This window comes from Rhinolophus ferrumequinum, chromosome X (assembly GCF_004115265.2).
Source record: "Rhinolophus ferrumequinum isolate MPI-CBG mRhiFer1 chromosome X, mRhiFer1_v1.p, whole genome shotgun sequence".
Lineage (NCBI taxonomy): Eukaryota > Metazoa > Chordata > Mammalia > Chiroptera > Rhinolophidae > Rhinolophus > Rhinolophus ferrumequinum.
Window position 1 is genome coordinate 57925262 of NC_046284.1, and position 27166 is coordinate 57952427.

Below are 27166 nucleotides of genomic sequence, written 5' to 3' on the forward strand. Positions count from 1 at the left end.
TGTTATAGTGCAAAACCCATTGTGATGTAATCAGCTGTGAACACTTAGTGACTTAATAATCTAGTTTGCAGAGATTCATGCTTGGGTACCGAGACACTTATCAACCTTATCTACTTCCTTAGCTATTGTTCCTAAAGGTAATGAAAACAAATGACCTGTTAGTCCTACATCCATGGATACAGAAATGGTTTTAGGCCTCCACCCGTTCTTAATTTCAATAAGGGATGAGTATCTTGGCATTAGGTGGCAAGCGATGTCTTGAATTGATTCCAATACTTTTGCTCAAGATTAGTTATAACAGCTTACAAAACTGGACTGAGCCACTTATGCTGCAGTCTATTCCAAAAATGTATTTATGCACGTATTTTAAAAGATCCATTTTATAGAAGCATAGACACTTAATATGCATGACTATAGCCTCAATTTGTTCAAGTGTTAAAGGTTTTAAAACACGTCCTAACTCTTTAATCTATCAAGGTAATTCTGGCCTTAGAAATAACGACTAGGATACTACAAAAAAAAATTTAAAAGCACTTTTCGCATTAATATTTGGGGAAATTTTAGTATTATCAGTGGCTAATAAATTCAACAGAAAATCGGAAAGAAATACTACTATAAACAAATTATGATATAAACTTAAAATTTGTGTGCTAATAACTAGCCAAAGCTCGCAAATGAAGCCAAACAGATTCTAATTTCTCTTATATGTCTTCTGTCATGGGGCTGGTCTCCAGAACAAGAATAGTAACACCGGGGGTGCCAAAAAAATGCATACATATGACTTGTGTTCATCTTTTGTTATTGGTATATGTTGAGTATTACAATTTTAATACAGTATTTTCCATTCTTAGAAAGTGTGTACATTTTTTGGGCCCCCTCTGTATTACACATTATGAGGCTCTTTCAAGTCATCATCAGGTCCAGGGTAAATAATATTGTCTTCTAATCAGTCTAGTCAATGACTCCTTGGTTTAAATCAGGAAAACCCAACTGTTCTCTTTGAGGACACGTTAAGTATCCCTAAGTAGAATACGAGTGCTTGTAACACTTCTAACTCACATGGATATTCTCAGGATAAAAAGCGTGTCACATTATGAGTTCTCATTTATTCAGTTACTGAGAAATGGATGGTTTCATCCAAAATATTTCCCCATGTAACTGCACATACACAGCCACAATACCCCTTTAATGGCCAGAACTATTTCAGATGCATTATCATCTTTCCTGCTTAAAAAACAAAAAACAAAAAAAAACAGCATAAAATTTAGTATTTTAAACATTTTTCTGTGTCCCTGCAACATCATGATGTCCATGAGTTACTATACTGGTCTGAGCTACAATAGTTTTCGACATGGCTTTAGAACTGTCATTTTTGTTGTGACTGGACCTGACCCCACGGGAAGTTGTGACAAATCAGGAAACCTAGATTGCCAGAATGTCGGACATATTAGAGTATGAAGAACAACTAAGAGTCTCTTGAATGGGTAAATGTAAGACCATGGTCACCAACTTCTGGATAATTTCAGTCACTCAGAAACCTTTCTCTAACTTTCTGGTTTTCAGATATATTCTCAATGACTAGACTCTAATACTTCTAACTATATGGGTTATTATAATTATTTATTTAGAATAATTACATTACTGAACATAAAGTTGAAATATTCCCATTATTTTCTTAGATAAGATCACATCTATTACAAATATGATAAAATAGAAATCACAGTAAAACCTTACTTATTAAAAGATAGAAGAGTTTAAAAGTTCTACCACAGACTCTTCAGCGCTGACTCTGCGCTACCATAATCTAGCAAAGAAAATTCATGATGCGGTCAGTAACATCTGTTGGATTCATTGCTATTGAAAGTCCTGTCACTGGGGTACCCCATTTTTGTAAGTAAGATTCTTCTGGCCCAATTAAAAATAAACAAACACTGTTTAAAAAATACTACCTTGAGTCGTCAAACTCTTACACTCTATATATGTATAACTGTCTAGGCACCCCTACAATGTTAATTTTCCTTTAATATCTAATTCAAATTATACAAACTGCCTCTCACCTGATATAATAATCATTTCGGATGAGCAGAAAATGTTGTAGAATGGATAATAAGTAATTTTCAGCAGCTGTGTCCTTCAACATATTATACAGAAGATGGTATACTTCATTCATATCAGTGAAAAGTAAGTAAAGGAAAAAATATCAAAGATTCTTGATGAAAGTTTCATTCACTGATGTATCATTTTGTTTCTATTACTGTTTCTAAACCTTCAACTCCATGATCCAGTATTTAAACATTTACATAAAGAAATTTAATCTATGGAATCACTTTAATCTTTGAACGAGAGAAAAAGGCTTAAAGAGCATTTCCAAGATGATTTAAGCATCAAAACCTTAAATGATCAGTTACTCACTACAGCAATGGCATTAATGAAAATGGTTTTCTCTTGATCTTCCTGCGGTTGTAACAGAGGGAGGACCTATATTATTGATGAAAGCCACTACTCCTCTACTTTCACTGGCACGTGAGACAGAAGACAAATGAGCATTCCGTGGACTGATAAGAGATCACAAAACTGTTCTTATTTTATACAAATGAAAGACTTAACAAAATCTGAAATTATTATTGTTTGCATTCATTTGTATTTCATTATTTGAAAAAAATGGAGGGTAAAGACAATGAAACTTGAAACGTTTTCCTTAGGATATAAAAAGAATAGAAGTTTAGATGCTTTTAGCAAACTAGAAAACAGATTTCAAAAATGCAACTGGAAAAATCAATGTAAAGGAAAAGTAGAAGAGGAGACGTAATCCGACATCCTAAAAATAACCTGAAATGTCAACATTTTCTCCGAAGTAGAATTAAGTATATGATGGATTACTTCTTAGTCCCCATGTTAGAGTGCTGTGTTAAACTCTCATAAGGTCCTTTAAATGGCTACAGAATAGATCTGAAAATAGCTTTATGGTGAACTTTGATTATAAGAAAAATCTATGAAAAGCAAGATATTTATTAACTGACATAAAAAGCATTTAATATTATGGAAACCATTGTAAATTAGAATCACTAATGATAGATAAAAAATTGTGAGGAATTGTCCCATATATTTATGAAATTGTTATTTGTTGAATGCATGGGTGCCAAAAAATGTACACACATGACTTGTATTCATCTTTTGTTATCGGTATATATTGACTATTACAATTTTAATACAGTTTTTTTTTCCTTTCTCAAAATGTGTATACATTTTTTGAAACCCTCTGTATTTATCCAGTACTTATAAGTAAGACACTTTGATAGGAGCATTGGAGGGAAAAGATAAAAATAGAGCATTTCTGCCCTCAATCTCATAGTGGCATAGAAGTGTACATAAATAAGAGATAAACAAAGTACTCTAGGATTTTCAAGGAGGGGAATATTACTCCCAGCTTTTTTGACAGGGGAGGAGGAAGAGGAAAGAAGACATCATAGAGAAAAGGTCCAGCTCAAAGATCATTTTGGTTCTGAAGTATTTCCTAATTTCCCCACAATCCATAAGTAAGTAATTTAATGGGAGTGAAACAAATGGCCAGCAATGCTATCACAACCATCTCTGAGATGTCAAATCATTTTGTATAAAATCTTTACCATAGGAAAATTATATGCTAGTTGTATTTGATTCAAATGCTTCTACCACACAGCCTCATTAGAGTCAGATATTTTAACATCTAAACATTTCTTTTTTTGCGAAGGAACCAAAATATTTGGATTGAGAATAAGACATTTATTTGAATTGAATGATATCTCTAAATGACTGAGTACCATCTAATAAACTGAAAGCACAATATATTACCTGTAGTCACATATGAACTCAGGGAACTTTACCTGCAAAATCTTTGTGTGAGGTATATCCCCTTAGGCCCTTTCTATTCAAGACCGTTGAGCAGACTACACCTGTAATACAGCAAGCCGCTGTGTACTTTTCAATATAGTCTGTGTAAATCATCAGGACAGTCTGACAGTTCCTCAAAATGAGTCTCAAGGACAGCATCATAGCGAGGTTCTAATATAAATAAATGGATATAAATTGGGCTGACAGACAAGAATACTAATAATGGTCCACCAAATCACCCACAAATCCCTTTTTCACCATACATGCAAAATTATTTTTCTACTTTGCCCAAAGGATATTCCATTTCTGCTCGAATGTCACTGAGACGATGTGATAATTCAGTTAGGTCGTCCTCTTTGTTCTCATCAAATACTTTCAACTGAATATCAAGCTCATCGTTCTCTTTTTCTTTGAGATCCTGACAGATAAACATAAAATAACAGATGAGTAACAGTTTGACAACACCATACTGTGGTGATAAAGGCCACGCACTATAACTCATTTATATACACAGAAACAATTTCAAATATTGACCGGGGCTCTTGTTCTCCTGTAAGAAAGTAAATGTACTGTGTTTTTCTTCTTTAAAATAAAATAACATCATCACATTCACTGCATTTTCTTTTCATGCCCCAGATTTCGATTATTCACATTAAAAAATTAACAGTCACTTTTACACGGGCTGGGAGGGGGCACTAACTGCTAACAACTAAAATTGAATGCTGTCATTTGGACTAAACACACTAATCAAAGATCAGAAAAGAATTCATGCAGTTAGAACATTCACATATGCCTCTGGCCCAAAAAAAAAAAAAAAAAAAAAAAAGGAAATACAGATCAATTGTATTAATGAAGAACTAATGCTAGGATATACTCAAGCACAACAGTCCCAAGTATGGCGTGAAAAGTTGTATGAACAAATTTGTTTTCAATGATATTTTGTGATTTGAAGCAAAAAGACATCAGGACTTTTCATCAGGCTGCACATCTAGCCATCTCCGACCCCCTTCATTTTTGCTTAGCCTAATCACAAAATACCAACTTGGGCTTCAAAGATTTGATTTTGTAATACATTATAAGCACATGCATTACAAACCTCTGATCATTTTCAAAATAATAGTACCAACAAAATCTTGGGAAGCATGCCACACTAGAGATTGTTGGGCTTAATATATATCACCTGGAATATCTTTTAATATGTGTCCATTAAGTTGCAGCTTTCAAAACCCAAATCGATAATCACAACTGTGGATGTTCCAGGGTGATACCGAAAGTGGGATTAAGATGTTCAGAGCTGAGCTTGAACTCTAAAAAGAAATGCAAGCATGGTGTACTTCAAATTAGGTCCTTAGAACAAAATAGGATGCATTTCTTCTTTCTATTTTTATTCAATGGAACAATTATTAATGGAGATGTAACGGCTATTACTTAAGCCAAACACAAATTTATGCAATTTCTAGATGTTCTTTTTCTAACATTCCCATACATAATAATAATTAACTGAAAATATACCTGCAGAGCATATAAAAGTACTTAATGTGTTTCTATACAATATAAAATATATAACAAATAAATGTATTTACACTTAGGTTTCTCTTTAGTAATAACTTGCTTTAGGTCTAATTCTCCACTTTCAAGGGGAATGAAGAAATTTATTGGAATGCAAACTTATATAACATTGGTGGGTCACATTATCAGGAGATTTCTGAACTCCATTCGGAATAGAGCAGAAGTCAGACACACCCAAAAGGCTGGTCGTTGCAAAAATAATCTTTAATAACACATTTCAGAATATAAACATTTCTGCATTCCTATGTCTCATTCTATTTTTTCTTAGATGCTCACTATAAAACTTGAACACCTTAAAGTATATTTGAAAAACAGAAAAATACTATAATTTAATCAGCAGCGCTATGATTTAATTAGTTTATAAAATATGGAATCAATATGCAAGATTACAATATTTTCAGTAAAAATAACTGATTAAATGAATTTAGTTTTTAATTAAGATACATCATTTACATAACATATAGTATGTGAACATACGTAGCACAATATAAAAATAGACATGTATAAATGCAGTATCTTGTAAATATTGTTTATGAACCATGTTCCATTACAATAAATATATGTGCATATATATACACACATACATATATATAATCAGTCAAACGTCCAACCTTGAAATATATATCCATTAATTATTGATTATTGATAAAATAAACATTTAATGAATTAAAGATTTCACATACCACAAATGTGATAGCTATCCTATAAAATAAAAACGCATCACTAAAGTTTTATATTGAAAAATGTAGGATATTGTAAAACGTAGAATATTGCAATTACACTACTATTAACTATGTGAAATATTATAAATATGTTTTAGTTATTTTTTAAACAGATGTGCTGTATAGACATGGAATATTTTACCTAGATTCTCTAAAATATATAATTCTCTATAATACAGTGTACTTCTAAGGAAATCAAAGTCCATTACCAATACATGACTAATTATCAGTCAGTCAAATTTGAGTCTTCAAAAGAATAAGGAAGGGTTTGTCGGTCTCAGAAGATATTAAGAATGCCTGCTACATACAGACACAGTTTCTGACTATTTTGTTCATATATCTGATTTACCTAATTTTCTTAACTAAATAAAAGGCAAATGGAGATTTCACAAGAAATCAATGTAAGTTAACTACAGAGCAAATACCATTTTAGAAATCACTGCATGGTACGTAATAACTCATTTATCCCAAATTACTAAAACAAATTTATGAAATGTGAATTTTTCACATAAATGAAGTATAAACTCCCTTTAAACACTATAATTTATCCACAGAGACAAGGGGAATTTTGAAAATATATTTTTACAGAATATAATTAAAATAGTTGTCCTTGTCTTGAGGATTCTGATAACTATATGAAAAAAAAATTTTACTCTACTATAATATGATGATAGTTTAGGGGCTACTGAAATACTGAGAACTATTCTTCCCTATTGCTTAGTGATTCCAGACAGTAATAATTTTTGATCTCTATGCCAACTACTAATATTGGTCATGACCATGTCTAATTTGCTACCTTGAATGCTATATCCTAGAAAATTAGGGAGCTGCTCTTGTTACAACAGTGTACAAAATAACAACAAATAGGAAAAAGGTAAGGATTTTAAAGACACTTCTACGGATACATTCAGTTTCAGTGCATGTGTAAAAACTATTTAATATAAATGAGACATTTACTACAATATAAATTAAACTATAATATTACCATAATATAAATTACTGTAATACAAATTAAAGTTACTTTAAATTCTAGTGGTTTAAATTTAAATATTTATTACATTAATAACGAGTTAATAAGACAGCTGACATGTTAGGTACATCTAGTATACATTAAAGTATGACCATTCTGACCTGTGCTCCATATCGTGATGACAAAAACTACAAGGAAAACAGCAGCAGCAGTGGAATCTATGGTATTAAAGAATGAATCTCTAATCTCAGGATCTATGTGCCTGAACTCGACTCTCATCTTCTACATCAGAAAAACATGGAAAGGATTTTTTTCCCCAAAACCAAGTATCTGTTCCTCACCCTCAATAAGATCTTGACAGTGTGTAGGGGGACATGACCAACGTCTTGGTTGAAAACGGGAGCCATATTTAGCTATGTTTCACTCCACTGTCTTAGGGAGATTAAAAAAATAAATAAATAAGAATCCTTGTAGGTTCTATTCCAAAACTTTAGGAGGCAGAAACATGACATTTTCTAATTTCCTCTTGCTTCAGAATCACTGAGATCTGAGAAGCAAGGCATAGAGAAGAGATGTGATACTTAAAGAAAAATGTAACTGAAAGTATATATTAAGAATATATATGGTGACACAGGAAGTATATGCTGACACCAGAGGCCTACCATAAGGGTATAAGGCCAATGGGAAAGTGCAGCTTAGAAGTACTAATGCAAAATCCTAGCTGTCACTATAACCAAATGAGTAAGATACCATGAGACCACTGAAGCCAGCAGAAATTGATACACCCAGACAAAAGTGCAAAAGGTAAGGATAAAAACTACAGTCCATACTCTTTCTGAAAAGATGAGGAGTTAAACAAATCAAAATGAGAGTCACAGTTTTCTTGACCAGCCATTTGGTAGTATACGGAAGAAAATGAATGTTCAATTATAAACAGACAGGGGGAATGAAAGATTGGAAGAGTAGCAACAACGCCTAAGGCAGAAAACATGGAGCCCCTATAGCCCACAGGTGCCCAACAACGTGATTACTCTCCCAGAAACAAAGGACTAGCCCAGTGGGGCCAAGCATGGAAAACCAATGAGTAGGCAACTCAAAAGCAAACTAGATCAAGACTATAGCATTATCTCTAGCTAGCTAAGGCACTGACTTTTCATGAGGAAAGATCTGTGACAAAACACAAATAATGTGTTATACACACTACCACTAGCGAATGTGCCTAAATTAACCGCTTAATGAACCTCTCTACGGGTCACTTAAAATGCTGCTTTGATTCGCTGCAAGCAATGCCTTAGTTTTTAAAGTCATGGATTCAAGAACCATTCAAAGTGGAGCTGACATAGAGATTTCTAAAACAGACCTAATCGTACATCTGATTAAAATGGGTTTCAGTAGACCCAATCGTACATTTTATGATGACAAGTTTCAAGTACTTTCAGTTAAGACAATCAGAACACAAGTTACAGACACATGCTACACACTAGTTACTCACCAGGAAACTTCCTTGATTTTGGTATTTCTAGTACCTTAGGTCTTATCTACATGCTCATTGGCATTTGTTTTGCTTTGTTTTTCTTTCCTCAGTCCTTTCTGTTTCTCCCTGACTTCTTCTATTTGTTTCTCAGGTGTGATCTGAATAGCTTAAATGAGATAGCTACTGAGATTTTACTTGTCTCCTTTAACAATACCATGGTCTTAAACAAAATCCCTCTTCCACTAAATATACTAAATAAAATATAAAGTCACAGTCGTTGTATTTGTATTTAAAGAATGAGTGCGCTCATTTATTAGCCTATAGTTATTTCAAAAATGTTTTCCAACAGTATCATAATTAGAATAAATGTTCACATTCAAAAAATAAAATTGTTTTTCTTTATAAAAGTTCCTACAGCATTGTAACAAGAATACCAAAGAAATGTGTCTAGAATATACTAATCAAAATTCTACGCATACTTACGCTGAATACAAATGAAATCAATCTAAGTTATCAAAGAGGAAAGCAAAAAATTTTAAACGAAAATTGAAACATTAAAAAAAAAGTAGTCTTTTATGTTCTCGGTATTCAAAGAAAAGAAGTTCCCTTTCAACTTCAAGAACACACACACACACACAGAACAAAACAAAACAAAATACAACAACCACTTCTGGACACATCATCAGCTGAATTCTGAATTCTGAATCATCAGTCCTATATAAAGACTGATATTACTGTAATATAAAAAAAGCTTACAAAATGTCTAATGCTTTACAACAGAAAACAGCAAGGCACATTTATTTACTCTGTTGCAAGTACTTTTATCTAAAGAAAGAAAACTGTTGAAGTTCAATAGCATAATAAATGTGTACACTCAACTTACTGGTAACATTGTTTTTAGTCCTGAACGGAGGAATTCATTCCTTAAATGTATTCGAAAATCAAGATCATAAGGCGAAGTGACAAGGGCATTTATTAACTGCATGCAGGCCACCTGCAATTAGAAAGCAAACATTGTTTAAAAAAAGTTTTCATTAAAGAAATAATTAATGCATTCAATTCTTATTCCATTTACTAAAGGCATTTATCCACATTATAAAAATTAAGAAAAAATGCAAATATTTGTACAAGTTTAAGGATGATTATGCTTTTACAGCATAAACAACGAAATTAATAATAAAGTTTCTAAAGTCCAGAATAATTTGAATGAAGACATGAAGGATGGTCAAGTACTGTTACGCTTTGCTAAACAATATGAAGAAATATTAAACTCTTTCTGAGAAATTCCAAGTTCCAAAAGTATACATAGAGAGCCCTTTCAAAAGATCATGAAATGTATCTTGCATATCCAGCTGTCCTTAGAGTACAACTGACCTCAATTTTATGTGGTTACAAATACCTTTCTAAAATAAATCAAGTAAAGTTACAAAAGTACCCTGATATTAAGGCAACAAGGCTAACTTGGAGAAATCATTACACTGACATATACTCTCTCCTATTATTGGGATGGATTTGCACAAAATTTAGAATATTAAAATATATGATTAAAATGAATTAATTTACTACGTACAAAAATGAATTAAGTGCATTATGATCAACTAGAAGATACTGTGACGCCAATACTAATGTGTATAAATGATAAAGTAAATATGAGGACTTTTTTTTTTTAATTAAAGTTTTTTGGGGTGATAATGGTTAGTAAAGTTACATAGATTTCAGGTGTACAATTCTGTAATACATCATCTATACATCACATTGTGTGTTCACCACCCAGAGTCAGTTCTCTTTCCATCACTATATATTAGACCCCGTTTACCCTCATCTACCACCCCACTACCCCCTTACCCTCTGGTATCCAATTGTTTTCAAGTGCAGGTGATTCATTAATTATATTGACACTGGAAAACAGGTTTCGCTTTTCTTACTGATATTGAAGGCCCTTACAATAAAACGGGACTTATTTTCCGGTAATTGCAAGGTAAAAGGGAATCAACCGAACGCTAATTGCCAGGTGTTCCGTACATTATTCGTGAATAGCATCTTTGGAAAATGCCGCTCAAATGTAAGGTAATCGGCTAATAGTTTAAATGGCCTTCACTTCATCTACTTGGCCTGCTGTCTGCTTATACTAATAAAGTTTACATGACTCACACACAAAAAAAAAATAGTATGAGAAAAACAATCAAAAAAAATATTTCAAATGTATTTTGGCTTGACTTGTCCAGGGATATTACTATGATAATTATTCTTTTCAGGTAGAGAGAAAATATTAAAAGGTATACTGCCTTTATTTGTATATCTCTACCTTTTGCATTCAAGGTCTTTGGAGGGGTAGATTCGGCCTTTTATCTCACATCCAGGTTCAAAAATCAAAAGTTTACACGCTATAAAGTGGATGATTGAGGTTGTTTCTAGCATTACCAGATATTTAATAATAATTGAACAATGTAGCCTAATTCCTACAAATGCTCAAATATCAAGCTAAAACACTTACACAATTGATAAAATCATAGACTTGGCATTACTTTAAAAGACATACCAGATAAATTATTATGACACTTATTCTTTAGTAGATTACTTAACCTTTCAATTTACAATAAGAAAACGTTAAAGTCTTATATCCCACAGGCTGGGATATAAGTTTCTGTGTTCTACCTGTCCATAGCTATATTATCATTGTATTTGCCTGAATGATCCTTGTTATGTTACAACTATGACATGACGGAACAAGCCAAAGTACATGTCCAATCCAAAATTAATAGAGAGAAAAGTTGCCATCTGCTAGGATTGTTTTTGCCAGAAGAAATTCTAGCTTAATGGCTTGTATTAATACCCTACAAGTAAAGAGAACATTTCCATAAGAAACAAGTTAATGAGTCTTGGAATTGTTCCTTTATACAAATAAAAGTACTTAGATCAGGAGATGATAGAAACAGAGTCAATAAAATTAATGATTCTATCAGCATCAAAATAACTTCACATTTAATAAGATATATGTTGCAATGCTATCAAATACTCACTTTACATAAAATGTGTGAATATATAACAAAATTGAAAAATAGTTGCATCCGTTGACTATAGTATAAAATAATTAAGAGACCATGAACCCAGTAGTGAAAGAGGTAACGGCACTGGTTGGTCAACATACTATTTATCAAATTCTAATAGATATGTACTTAATTACACATAACAAACGATGAAGAGTCATACTATCATGTCATTATACGACATAATCTGTTAAAGCGATGCTCTTTTATAGAAATATTTATATTGTATAAATGTGGAAAACACCAGTCATCTTAAATATCTCCATTCCTTTATACTACTACACAATTACTTCCCTTTTCAGAGGACAGGAACAAAATCAATTCAAAATCAAAATAATTGACACTATTTATAACTACAAAATTAAATTTTAAAATTGTAATTAGTTTAAAGGGCAGAATATATTATTAATTATAAACATGAAATATCCATTGCGTGGATTCTGAACTCATAAATACAAAACCCGGAGTTGTTGTTTTTATTATTATTATTATTATCATTATCAGTTACCAGACAATATTAAGTACTTCACGTAACTCACCATCTAATCTCATCCTCATAAAAATCATACAACTGTTGCTCTTATCCTTATTTCACAGATGATGAAGCTGAGGCTCAAAGCAGATAAATAACTTATACAAGGTCACACAGCAAGGAGTAAACTCATGATTTTAAACCATATCACTTTAGTGCAAATATAGAATAATTTCTAGCACATTCCAGATGCCTCACAAACTCCATTCATTGATCCACACAACAAAAGACTTTAAGGATAGGTAAGGCAATAAAATTTAACTAGTTGACCATGTTTAACATACTGGGAATATACAGCTTTGAACTATAGGTTAATTAGAAAAACATACAATTATTTTACCAATCTCTTAACTACTATATAAAGAGGTTAGCATATATGTCAATGATACCTCAATAAAAAATAATAAGTGGTTATCATAATACATAATGGAATGCAAAAATAAAAAAATGTAGGAAATAGCTCCTGAAATGTGTTACATTCCATTTTCCATACATATCCTGAACAGTGAAGTATGGGCAGCATCCCATCATCCAAAATAATGGTCTCTCTCTCTCTACTTCCTGCCACCCCTCTCCCTACTCTGCATATATGTGCAAGTAAATTCTCTCTCTCTCTCTCTCTCAATCTCTCTGTCTCTCACTCTAGAGCTGTGCTCTTCAATAGGGAGCCATTTAAATTTCAATTAATTACAATTAAATAAAACTAAAAATCCAGTTGCTCAGTCTCACTAGCCACAGTTCAAATGTTCAACAATCACATGTGGCTAGCAGCTACCATATTGGGCAGCATGAATACAGAGCACTGCAGAACGTGTGATTGGATAGCACTGCACTGGAGACTAAAGGAAAAAGCCTTCTGGCCTAATCTCCAAACTCTAATCTCCAAAAAAGTACAAAAGTGCATAATGAAAGTTTCAAAATCGGTACACTCAACTTCCAAGTATATAAAACTTTAACAGCATGACTGAACCTCTCAATCTGCTTTCCAAAAAATGTCAACTCCAGAGACAGAAATTAAAGAACCATGGGATTCTGAAGCTAGAGAGAACAAAATACTCTGGTCCAATATGCTCATTTAAAGGTAAACGTACTGAAAAACTAGAAAAATTAGATGATTTGCCTAAGATCATACAGCTAGTAAGACACAAAGATTGGACTAGAACTCAGACCTCATGACTTTTGGTCTCACATTCTTTCTACCACACCACAATGTACAAATCTGGCATTGCTGAATAGCATTTTTCCTTGTACTAAAGAAAAAAAAAATATGCCCCTGTACTATCATAAAGCCCATTATCCGGATTCCTTCTGTTGCTTAGTTTCTTTACAATGGCTTTAAGTTTCAAAATGGATTTGAAACTTAAGTTTCAAAATGGTTTTTAAGTTTCTATTTGTTTTAAATACAGCTTCCATGAGAATTAAAATTTTAAAATCACAGGAAATCAGTAAATTTTCTCCATTATTAATAAATATGCTAAGCTAGGACCACAATTCTGATATTTAACCAGCACAAACAATTAGTTTCTGTATTTGCAGTTTTATTCAGTAATCTCCTTCCATTATAAGGGGATTTCTTTATATCTATATAAGCTATTGAACAAATGCATAAATGTGTATAGATAAAAGCCACCAACTCTGTGCATGTGATAAAACATCCAATCATTTGTGCCATGAAAAATTATGTATCAAAACTGAACTACTATCAGTTTTCTACATTATGATCCTTCCTTTACTGTAATGGTATATTCTCTTTCTATAATAATCACCTGCATTCTTTAGTCATCGGGTGCTATTATCTTCATCCTGGGGTGTGGGGTGTGGTGTAGAGAGAGTGAAATATCACAAAGTAGACTGTAAACTTTCTAAAGGCAAGGCTCGGTATTTGTTTAGGGTTTTCTGTGTAACCCCATTACTGTCCCCAACAAATTGGTTAAAACATAATGGGTGAATCGTATTTAAATATTTCAAATTTTATTGGCATGAGCTATATAATTACAAAAAGAAATTGCATTCAGTTTTCTACCTGAGTGGTAGAGAGAGGAAATACTTCAACATGAAGTATCTTCACAAAATTACTGGGAAAATGCTAGAGCTTTATATTTTAACTTACTGGCTCTGAAAACGATACAAATAACTAGCAGTTTGATCCCAATTCATAGAGCTAGAGAGTAACAATAATTGCCAACCCCAGGGCATTCTCAGACAGATTATCCATATTGCCATTAGCTGTGACAAATTGTGCTTTTAAATTTTTATTGACACTGTCACACACTTGACCTTATTAAGTACTTTGTTGACATTAACAAGGTCTTTCTTTATCCTAGCCCAGCAGGAGTTAGGAAACAAGATGGTTTAAGTCAAAATAAGTACCAACCAAGAAAGATAGAAATGTACAGAGCAAGTTAAGTAAGTCAAGAAATGGAGAAGGATTCCAGGTAGGACGAAACCATGTACGAAGGTTTGGCAGTAGAGGTATGGAACAGCATAAAATGTTCAGGAAACTGAGCACAGTAGGACTGGGCCAGAAAAATTCTGTAGAAGAGTAGTGGAATATGAGGGCTAGAGACAAAGCAGTGGTCAGAGTATGAAGTATTTTGTGTGGACCATAAGTAGACTTGAATCCTAGAGGCCATGGGAGGCCTTTATAGGATTTTAAGCAGTGATACAAGAACTGCATTTCAGAAGTATAACTTAGCAGAAGATTTTTTTAAAGGAAGCTAGAATGAAGGATAGACAATACGTATTTAAGAGTTGGGGAAATGCTAAAACAGTGTCTTGAAACAATAGTGCCCTACAACAAAGAAACGACAGCAGGGGTGGTGAGGGAGGAAAAGCATATTAAGGAAGGAAAGTACAATACAAAGGAAGTAGAACTGGTAGGATCTGGTGACTGAGGGAATGGTGGACAAAAGAGAAGTAGACCTGAAGACGGTTATTGCATTTCGGGTTTATGCTACTTGGTGGAGTCTGCTAAGGTTAACCAGGACAAGAAATATAAGAGAAAGGCAGGTTACGGTTGGAGAGGGGACTGGAGTAGGAAGAAGGATGATGAAAAGGAAGGTAAGCAGAGTTAAGGACAATACTGAATTTGAAAGCCAGTCAAAGGCAGCTGAACATACGGGGTCCGTGAGTCAGGAGGAGTTTGGGAAAAAGTTCTGAGAGACTCGTCACAGAGAAGTGTTAGTTGAAGTCGTAAGGATAAATGTGGTTGCCCAAGGACAATGTACAGATGAGCAAAACAAAGGACTGAGGATCAACCTCTAGGAGTCAGTATATTTAAGGGCCAAGCACAGAGACAGGAGATTTTAAATGCAACTTGAGGTAAAAGAAAAATGAGGAGAGCTTAGCATCATAGAAATTGAGGGAGGGGAGAGAGTTGATAAAGGACTGATCAGATAGCGTCAAATGGTGCTGGAGAAGCCAATATGAGGACTTGAAAAGTGACAATATTGTACAAATATCTCTACACAACCCACCTCCATTGCACTAATTCTACTTTTAAACTGGTACTAATATAAAACTGTCAATAAGTAAAACAAGTTTCTTAAGTAATAGCAGGCATTCGTTCAACACAATATTTAAGACACTCACTTTTCCCCAGATTTTCTCCTTATTCATAAGCTCCAGTGCCTTGTTTTATTATAAATGTACCTCTACAACACATGATAAATGATCTATCCAAAGCTACTTCCTCACAGGAGAAGGCATGAGTGCACTAATAGCTAATTTACAAGTATGCTTAGAGTAAAATCTTAACACTTGAGAACCGCTGTGGAAAGAATCGAGCTACAAAGCGTCAATCAGTCCACACAGCTGAGGGTTTGTCCATTTAAGCTTCAACAAGCTTTGGCATGAAACTCTTTCTGAAATGAATTATATAATTCCCACATTCTGAAGCAAAATATACTACATATAACTTACTATTTTCTTTCTACCTTGGGGGCATGATGAAATATGTGAGTTAGTGAGCTAAGATGTAACACAGAGATACCCTCTGGAACTACTGACGTGTTTAGGGCTTCTTGCTCTGACATTAGGTGAAACCAAATGCTGCAATTTTGCATTCTAGTTCCAGTCTTTTATTATGTTTCTATCTCCTCCTCCCTTGCTTTTCATCTGTCACTTGTCATTTCTTGATCATCTCAGTTCATTGATCTGGAATAAATAACACTCTTCCAACCTTCCAACCTGTGCTTCTAGTCTGCTGTGGATGGAAACGGATAATTGGGCTCCTTAAGACACCATAAGGAAGAAAGAGTTAATAGGCTCTGATTAAAGGCCAAAAGGATCTTTGGTATCATAAGCCTATGGATTTGGTGACATTTTGTAGGCTACTCAGATTGTTTTTATTTTATTTTTGCTTTCTTTTTTGGTTCTCAGTTATATTCCAAATTGATAAATCTATCAAATAGGTCAAGTGAACCTATTACACATCAGTGAAGCATATATTTTCTGCCATGTTTTTGTGTACCACATCTAATGACAATATGCACAAATTTCTTATTATTATTTTCAGCATGTTAGAAAACATTTTTAAAATGTATTAAATCATGCTAAACACACTTCTACACACAGCTCCAGAAATACTTTCAGACATGAGTAAAAGCAGCCTGTAAAGATTGGGCTCTTTATAACACATCATTGGAAGTTATCTATACTACTTTCTCTTTCCATAACCAAATATTATTAATGCTCAGTGTACCCTAGCTTTCCCTGCTGGGCTATGTAGAAATCAGTTTCAACTATATGTTGGTATTACCTCACTTTGTCTTCTTTTGTGAAGTGACTGGCAGACTACGCTGGCCTCAGTCTTGATGTACTGGAAGTCATTTTCCTGCCTCCCATCCTACCGTAATAGTGTTTCCTATTTATCCATCAAGACCCAGTTAAAGCGTCACCTCCTCACTGAAGCCCTCCTAGACTTATGCAAGGCATACCTAAATTTGCCTTCCTTTGTGTTCTCAATAAACCTTGCCTGGAGGAAAGGGTTATGGGTGCAGAAGGGTTGGTATTTCAAGAAAAGTGTGCTACATGATAAAATATTTGAGGGCATTTAAAAGTCTACAGCATATTTAGGGAACACCAGGTTTAGCATGACTAAAACATGGTACATTTGGGTGAGTGACAGGCTCAAAATTGGGGCCGCACTAAAAACGGTCATATACATCATGATTAGGCTCTTCCCCTTCATCAGGTAGCAATGGGTCATGAGCATAGCTTTCTAGGAATGCTACTATGTTAGAATCGGATTTATCTTTTCAGGATAATTGACAACAGTACACAGCATTTGTATGGAGGGGAAGAATGTATCAGTATGGGGTACTATCAGGAAACTGTTGGCATAACACCGGTGAGAAAAGATAAAGGCAGTGGGGGTAGAGAGACTGGGATAGATTCACAGTCTGTTCTGTAAGACTTGATGATTGACTGGATGCAGAGAACAAAGAATGAAGTCTTGAGGAAAATTAAAGATTAGGTAGAAGATGAGACATCTATCAGCTAAAATTAGAAAGGCAGGAAGAAGAGCAGACTTCTTTTTGGGGGAATCACGTTAAGGGGAAGAGAGAGTGAGCTCAGTTTTAACAAGAGGTACAACGTAGTGGTTAAGAGCATGTGGTCTGGAGCCAGACAACCTAGTATCTAATCATGGCTTTGCCTCCTATTCACTTTGTGACACTAGGAAAGTTACCTAACCTCTATGAGCCTCAGTTTACTCATCTGTAACATGGGGATACTACTGCTACCTCTCATAGAATTGCTGCGAGGTTTAAAAATGAAGTAACATGTGAAAGTATTTAGAACATTGGCACATGGCTTATAAATGCTATTTTTAGTTTCATATTTTAATGATGTCCACAAGATATCTAGTTAGGCATTTGGACATGCAGGTTTGAACAGACAGAGCTATGAGCTGGACTTATAAAGCTGGCGAATCCCTAGAACACAGTGATGTTAAAGCTAGAGAAGGAACTGAGAACATTCACGAGGAAAAGAAAAAATATATGTGTATACATGTATCTGCATGAGTGTATATATGCGTGTGTGTATGTACATATGTATGTATATACATAAGTGGCAATAGAAGAGGACCAAGGGTAGAGCATAGAGAAACAAACACCCAAGAAGTAAGAAGAGGAAAAACATGTAGAGAAGATAAAGAGCAGTGAAAGGCAGTCAAAGAGCAAGGAGGGAATGATACCTGACAAGCCAAAGGCAGTAAAATGTTCAAGGAGGGAAGCGATCAGTAGTGCCAGGTGATAAGGATTGGAAATAAGCCATTGGATTTTGAAATTAGGGGATCACTGTTGACCTTTTTGAGAACTGTGAAAAAGATGAGTTGGGAAAGGTAATTTAGGAAACAGAGAAAACAAGTACCAATGACTCTTTTAGAGACTTTGACTATGAAATGAAAAAGGAAGATGAGAGGCTAGTTCAAGGATAAAAAGGATCAAAAGAAAGTGCTGTAGGATGGGGGAAACTTGAGATTGCTACCAAGCTGAAGGGAAGTCAATGAAGAGAGAGTATAAGAAGATAACATGATTTATTGTTTTATCTATTTTTCGAACTACTGAAGATAATGAAAATTCTATCTCAGGTATAAAATTTCACTTTAAAGATGAGCTAGAAAACCTCTGTGAGAAGTTAATAACGTATTTTAAAACCCAAAAAAGAAAAAAAAAAGGTATATAGTTGTTATTTAAAAATATAATTAGTCCTGTATTTTAACAGAATTACTTCCTGAGACTGTAATAACATTTTGAGAACTCTCAGGATACTACAGAAATAGAAAAGTCATTCTGTTAAAATACAGCACTAATTATGTTTTTTAAACAACAGATTGAAACTTTTGTTTTTCATTCTGCCTTCTGAATATATTTTTGAACTTTTAGATGGTATTTTTTTCATTCACATGAAATAATCCAAATAAACCCACTTAACAATTTTTGTGAGAGCAATAGGCTCTGTATATAACAAATTACTAATTTTTGTATCTCATCAGAAAAGGAAATTTCAAATTGTGTTTTGCATATGTTTGCATCTATAATCACTATTCAACAACTTTTTGAATACCTAGCAAGATGTCTATGGTGCTTACATACGTTTACTTGTTAACTTGCCATTTTATCATTCCATTCAGTCCAGCTTCCTGAAGGCTAGAAAATGTCCTTCCCTTTCCATTGTTTAGGGTGAACTAAGCTACGACAGAGTAGTCATTGTAAAGGTTAGAAAATGCAGTATGCAAATATTGGCATCACAAAGACCTGGCTTCAGATCACAGCTCTACTCCTCAACAGCTGTGTGATTCTGAGTGAGTGAGTGAGTGATCTGAGTAATGAAAACTCTGAATATGTCTGAAACACCTAATTCCTCCTAAACGAACTTTGCAAGATAAGCACAAACTCACATATATGACTAAAGGTCAATGAAATTTAGTTAGGTAAGGCCATCCATAGAAACAAGAACACAAAGTCCAAGAAGTCATCTAAAAAAGATAGTTTTCAAAACTTTCAGTACAGATATCAAATTTTATGGAGACAAATTTTATAATAAGACGTGTATTATAAAAAGGAAAACAATGGAAGGAAATACCCCAATTATTAAAAAATATAATACACTGGACATAAAAGGCACACCATAAAAATTTATCCAAACTCCTCATCATAGTTGGAGAAGTAACAATTAAATCTCCTTAAATGTTTGGAGAGGAATTATAGTTTTGTAACACTACAGCATTTTCTTTGGAAAAGCCAATTTATCTATGTTCTGTAGCTGCAAACTCTGGTTAAAAAAAGACGCCAATAATTCATAACACAATAAAAAGAGGAAAAGAAAATATTTGCTTTAGATCAGATAAGATATTTTAATATTCAAACACTCACTACTAAATAATAGTACCTATGTAGCTGGGTTGCTGTGAGAATTAAATCAGATAATGTAAGTAAATTAAAATGTTTCATCCAGTATCTCACACCGCAGGTACGGTCAATAAATATGAGTTCTCAACACTCAAGAACAAAGTTATCTTTCAAAAAATGAGTGCTTTCCTGAAATTATCTAAGAAAAGACAGTGAGTTTTGTCATTATCTAAAGATGACATTTAGGCTGGGTCTACACAGAGCTATCAGACCCTAACCTAAGAGCTGAAATTCCATCACCCCTATTCTGGTAAGTCAGACTTCTGAATGTTGTGTGTATGGCACAAAGAGAGGTGTGCTCAGTTTTCTTACATGTCTACAAAAGCCCACAGACTTCATTAACACTTGTGCGCATAATGCCATTGGCTGAACCGTTTGCCCTATTGCCCTGATTAGTGCTAAGGCTTTCATTTCTATATTATGTTCCTTACTAAATACCCAAATATTAATGATAATCATAATCATCTTTATAATAATCCAAAGTACTTTTTCTAATTTTAAACAAATTGTTTTTCGCACAGACAAAACTTCTAGCTTTTATGAACGACCAAGCAACAGGAAGAATTTCACTTTTATGTTCCATTCAAGTGTTAGCTCAAACGGAATTGGTGTCATACAACATGAAGACTCTAAATGTAACCCTGGAAACGATTTAAGACAAAACTGACTCACCTGTAATTGCAAAGCTTCATGATTTTCTAATCCTTCCACAATTGGTGAAAATCGTTCTCTGTTATTTCTTTCTGCTGCTGTAGTTATAGCCCCTAAAAGTTTATCTAGACTATGGAGAAAAAAATTGAACAGAAATGAGAAATACGTCTTATACACACATTATAAATATGGGTTATCTCTTTCAGTTTTTCCTGTTTTATTTCCTGGTGCTTTGATATTTATAGAGACCATTACAATTTAAGAATTGTGTTCCTGCCTGCCTACGAGTACTTCTACAAATCAAATATTCACAGCTTTAAATAATTTCAGGGCATCAAAATGAAAATTCAATTTAAACATCTTGAGGAAAATAAGTTTTCTAGATGACAGTTTTTAAAAGGTAGTTAATTAATAAATACTGAAATTTAAAATTTCAGGCAGGTTTCAACATTTCATGTAACAGATATTAATATCTCTTAAACACAAAATGGCATCTACAATTATTAAAAGTTTATTCAAGTGTAACCCGACTGTAATTTTATAATAAAGTGCTGGAAAGAGTAAAAAAATTTTAAAATATAGACATTCTTTGAAAAATGGAACAAGAAAAAAAAAACCTGAAAGAGAAAGCCTAGTAGGTAATTAGAGAAGCCTCTATAAATAACTAACACAAGAAACTTATTTACAACAACAGAAATATTGAAAACTATCTCTGTGCTAGTGTCGATATCAAACTAATCTGTATGTAGTATCCTACCCTTACCAAAATATATCTGAAATTATAATTGGATCATAACAAGTAAACCAGGGCAGGTTGTATTATATGAATTAAGTATTGAAAAATCTAATTGACTAGAAAAACATTCCTTACATATAAACTAATTTTTCTATAAAACCTAAGGAAAACTTATTTTGCTTATGTTATCTCATTCAGTTTGTTCTCATTGAGATAAGACTTAATGCTATATGACAATATTTTTGTTTAGTGTTTGCCTTTTGGTTTCTAAGGACACTAGCCAGTACTATCTCATTTTATTCTAGCAGGTATGAGAAAAATCAATATACTGAAATATTTTTAAATCTTTGTATGGCTCTGTTCTAATTCAAATTGAAATTATTGATTGGAAACAAAGTACTCAGATAAAATAATTTAGTCCACGTACTTAGTATTTCATTCTTTATCACAATGGTTTCTTACTAGCCAACATATTAATGACATCAAATCTTAAATTTTGCTTCTGATTCAATATTATTTTCATAAGAAGTAATGATCTAATGCATGGAAAGCAGCAACTTGCTGAAACTCGCACATACATGTACAGAAAAATTACCATCAGCCTTTTCATTCTTTCTTTTCAACAGATTATTACATTCTATGAATAATTGTTTCATCTTTTCACTTACTATAGGCAGATAAATGAAGCTACTACTATAAAATAATAGTTCAAAATAAAAGCATCTAGTTAATTGAGTTAGTTAAAGAAGTCAAATTTTGGTGTGTGTGTGTGTGTGTGTGTGTGTGTGTGTATGTGTGTGTGTGTTTAGGCAAAATTACTCTTATTTTCTTCCTATTTTTCTAATAATTGCTTTACCTTCCTCTAGACAAAATTCTATTCATTCTCTTTGAATCCAACTTTGAAGAATTTCCCATTAGGATTCTATCTGTATAAACCTATTTTTCAAAGAACCAAAAAAAGAAAAGCTAAAATGTAAATAGGTAAGAGAAAAACGCTAATAATTTCCTATAATTTCATACTATCTTCATGCAAGTTATCTAAAGAAACAACAAAAAAGTATGACTTGTTAATTTCTCAAGTGTCATTTCCATGCAGTTAATATAATAACAGCAATACTTACATGTTCTCTTCTCCAACAATGCAAATAGCAGAAAGTATTTTTACTATTTCAGTCATCATGTTGGGTTGTTTGGGGTCAATTGCTCTTGCCAATAGTAAAAGACTTCTTTCATCTCCTAGAATCCTTTGCAATCCAAACTTTAAAAAAAAAAAAAAAAAAGAACCTTCATTCAAAATGTCTTTGGAACATATCTGTAATTTCAAAAAACAACCTACAATGATTTTCTAAAAACTTGTACCTCCACAATGAGGTTCTACCTAATTATGTGAATGGTCTTCAAATAGCAATTATTTGTCATTTTCTTTTATATGAAATGACTGCATCTTGGAGTTTTTGCCTCTTGATCAGATATGATTTCCATTAGCCTGTCTAAAAATTCCATAAAGATTTGGGAGAAATATGGGAACAATCAGTATTTCTTCAACAAAGAAGAACATGTAAAGCACATACTGATATGATTTTCTAAAGTAATTCTACTTATGTCATTGGGTCTCCCTGGAGATATGTGGAATTCATGGTTAAATTCTCCAATATGTTTGTGTGGAAAATTAAGTTGAAGTAAATGGGTAAAATGTTGAAAAGCTCTTTTGTGTACTCTATGCCAGTTAAAGCAATAAACCTCTGTATAGATTTTCCTATACCTTCTCTCCTATCCTCCGCCTCTCAGGCAGCTGTGCTACATTACAAAACTTTGAACCCAAAGAAATGGCACCTGGGTTTAAGTAAGTGTCACAGCCAACTAGGCAGAGAAGACATCATTTTCATTTATTTTCTAGGTTTGAATATGTGTGCGCAAATGCACATTATAAGAATGAACAGGTAAAGAAATGTTAAAAAAAAAAAAAAAAGCCCAGAACTTGGGTTTTCACTACTTTAAGAAGGTAATATTTTCTTTGATCTTTGTCCCACAAAGCATTTCTCAGATTTCTTATGAAATATGTTTGCTTCTTTTTACAGTCTAATGGTGAAATCTGACAACATTTCATCGGAGCAAAATTGCCATTTCAAGCTAACCTTTAGTTAAGTACAAAGCATATGAATATTTTCATGGTTCCTAATTTAACTTCGAAAAGAATTCAGGGGGAAAAATAACTAATGCTCTTAAATGTGACTTTATCAGAGGTAAAAACAGAAACTCAGAGACAAAACAAAACAATAAAAAGGCAATGAAAGAGACGATTAAAAAGCAAAGAAAACAGAAAGGATATATATGTATAAAGGTGGCTAGTAGATTAAAGAGTAAGGAAAATAAGTGAAAAACACATGTGTAAAACTGAGACAGATGATTACCATGCAATTACCAAACTTAAAATAACAGCTTTAAAAATCAATTAGATAACCCTCGATAGGGCCAGCGTGAGACATCGTGCCGTTTTAGCCAAAGGAGTTTCACAGAGAGCTTTGGGCTCCGCAGTGCGGGGTGCTCAGTCCCTTCAGCCCTGGGGAGCAAGCAAGGCCTCCTGCTGCTGCTGTCACTGCTGCGTCACCCTGTGCAGCCCTGGGCCGGGGGCAGCAAGAAGCTTGGATAGGAGTGCTCAACCCTTCTTCACTGACGTTGACTTATAAGAGGCCCTGTTATGCACCTAAAGCCATATTGGAAACTCCAGAAAAAGTACAACCTCTGGAAAGCAGCAAGGAAACTCCGAGAACTCCTACGAGCCACCGAGAGGCTGTCAATAATGAAAAATGTAAAGCTAGCTACATGAAACCCAGTCTTTCCTTCCACCGCTCCTGGTACAGCATCATCTCGAAAGCCTTTTGGGATCCTTTCTCCAAATGTTCCGTGCAGTATGAGTGGAGAGAGTCCTGTAGAGAGCAGCTTGAATGTTAAACCAAGAAGAATGCACCATCTGCAACAATCCACCAGTGTGAAGAAGAAGAGCGGCTTGATTATCTGGACGGTGGTGAAACTGGGAAATACCAGGGAGAAAACTGCATTCTTTGCAGCCCACCACTATGGCAACAGGATAGGATTTATGAAAATAAAAAGCTCCTGGGATATTGATGGGAGAATTACTATAAGAAGAAAAAAATTAGGGGATCTTTAAAAAGCCAACATACAGTTAGAAAGGATGAGGAAAGTCAACAGCAGGTGCTACCAGCCTGAGCCTTTTGCGTGTGGCATTGAGCACTGTTCCGTGCATTACGTGAGTGATAGTGGGGACAGCGTGTATGCTGGGGGGGTCCCTATCGGTCACGGAAGATGGCTGCCTTCCTTGAGCAAAGAGCCAGTGCTCTGCTAGCCAGTTGTGCAAAAAACTGCACTAATGCACCTGCCATGATGAGGTTTTCTGGGCAATCCAGGGGTGTGCCCCAAGCTTCCGAGCCCTTCTGTGCCCCAGGAGCTTGTGAAGAACCCACGGAAAGGGGAAATCCTGAGGTTGGTGAAACACAGAGGGAACCAATCCGTGTTCACGATATGGTAGCCAGGCTGGACTCCAAGTGCCTGAAGCGGCAGAGCCAGCGTCAGCCCTGGAGCCTCTCAAGGAATAACAGCTTCCATCGAAATGCAGGTCGGGTGTTGCTTGCAAATGGCACTCGGACTGATGAAGGCAAAGCAAAGAAAAGCGCCTTGGAGGCACCCGACACTCAGGTGAATCCCGTGGGGTCTGTATCTGTGGACTATGGCCCCTCAAGAGCTGACAACTGTTCTCTTACAGGGGCCCAGGCCTGGGACAGCACTCCTCGGGTCTGTCCCTCATTGCCAGCTGGTGTCAGTTTCCACAGGGACAGTGCAGCATTAGAGCCAGATCAGCAAACTGCTGTGAAAAAACAGCAGTAGATATGATTTGGAAATGACAGAGGAACTTTTTGAGTCAGCCTTTCTTCCTCGCATGTGTCCCCAAGCCATTGAGTTGCCCACAGATGCCGTTGATTGTATGAGTAGAGAGCTGGTGCCACTCACTAGCCAAAATCCTGATCAGAGAAGAAAAGAATTCGTGTGCTTTAGTATCACTGTGTCCAACGTAGGGACAGCAGTTTGAAATCCTGTGAAGACCCACTTCCAGGTTGCTGTTTTTTCTGGCGCCAGGTCAGCACCAGTCGGACTGTTCCCAGTTGAATGAAAGCACAATAAAAGAGTCTTCCCAGGCCAACCCAGCAGCTTGAAAATGCTGCTGAGGGTGGCAGTGCATCTGAAGGAAAGTGTTTCAGCTGATTCATTTGTTCTGCCAGTCTCTCATGTGGAAAGTACATTACTGGTGCTTGAGGCATCCAGTTGAAGAAGCAGGTGTCTCATGACTTTCCAGAGACCAGGTATAAAATCCAGCAGCTTTTGGAGCCTCAGCAGTACATGGCTTTCCTACCCCCCCACCATTATGTTAAAAATTTTCAGGTTACTTCCCGCCAAGCATTTAGTGGCTTTTAAATGTACCTGCTGCTATTTCAAGTTTATCACTGAATACTACATCAGGCCAGTAGGTTCTCACTGGGTTCGAGACCCACACTATCGAGACGATCCTTGGAAGCAGTACAAAAAAGTATGTGGGCCAGCCGGGTGGTTAAGGTAATTGGAGCGCCATGCTCCTTATGCCTAGGTTGCTGGTTCAATTCCCACATAGTCCAGTGAGCTGCCCCCTCTACAGCTAATATTGTGAACAACAGCTCTTCCTGGAGCTGGGCTGCCGTGAGCAGCCGGAGGTTGTCGTGAGCTGCCGTGTGCCGCCAAGAGCTGCCGGTGGCCAGCGTGAGTGGCCGGCGTGAGTGGCCGGCAGCCCGTGAGAGCTGCTGTGAGCGGCCGATCGATGACCGCCTGCCTCAGACAGAGGGCTGGGGGAGCGCAAGGCTCATCATACCAGCATGGGCCAGGGAGCTGTGTCCTACACAACTAGACTGAGAAACAACGGCTTGAACCAGAGTGGAGTGGGGGGAGGCAGGAGAAGGGAAGGGAAATATGTAAGGGGGATATGTCCCTGTGCCAGTGGCACCCCAAGCCCTATTGCCAGGCATTGTCGTACAGGCCGGGATACTAGATGTGCTGCCACTGGTCTCAGAAGGGCTTCCCTGGCTGTAAGCTGGGGCTTCAAGACAACCACTGGGTCTCTACTTGCCACTTTAATCGGGCAATCCATAAGAAAGAGACAGGGACTGAAACTGAAGAAGAATACTAGGCTATGTGGGAAGCGACAAAATGACTGATTTTTGAAACTGCAAACCACCACCTAGACATACCGTTGAAGTGAGTGTTCTTAACCCTCAGAGTCATCACGCCAGGAGAATCTGTACTTACTCCGACAGACTGCTATTGCTCAGGCATTTAATTTACAAGCGGTATAAAACCACTCTTGGTTTTACAATGGCGCCTCACGTTTGATCCAGGGCAGTAGCCCACAGTTGGATTCACCTGGCTATGAATAATTATGCCTATTTTCCCAAATCAAATCCATCCTCAAAAGATGAAGACTTGCCACCATCATGGTTGTCCAGAAGAGTTCACTGCAGACTGTGCAGGCAATGCCCAAAGAGGGGTTCCAGAAATGTTGAACACTGGCACCGTACTTGAAATAAGTGACCAGTGGCCTATGAAAAGAATAGCATCCCTCTTGGATGAAAAGTACAC

General features: G+C 35.3%; 1 protein-coding gene and 1 pseudogene across 3 annotated transcripts in view; one reads left to right on the forward strand and one right to left on the reverse strand.

Annotated features, from left to right (window-relative positions):
- DIAPH2 (diaphanous related formin 2) overlaps window positions 1–27166 on the reverse strand; it is an 843900-nt gene that overhangs the window by 602103 nt on the left and 214631 nt on the right. For all 3 annotated transcript variants that reach the window (XM_033107889.1, XM_033107880.1, XM_033107870.1), the window contains 5 exons: window positions 22609–22745; window positions 20773–20881; window positions 9489–9599; window positions 4170–4288; window positions 2058–2174 (listed from right to left, as the gene is read on the reverse strand). In XM_033107889.1, the coding sequence (XP_032963780.1) occupies window positions 2058–2174; window positions 4170–4288; window positions 9489–9599; window positions 20773–20881; window positions 22609–22745 (593 nt within the window). The remainder of the gene's footprint in view (window positions 1–2057; window positions 2175–4169; window positions 4289–9488; window positions 9600–20772; window positions 20882–22608; window positions 22746–27166) is intronic.
- LOC117023329 (F-box only protein 34-like) lies at window positions 24186–26717 on the forward strand (annotated as a pseudogene).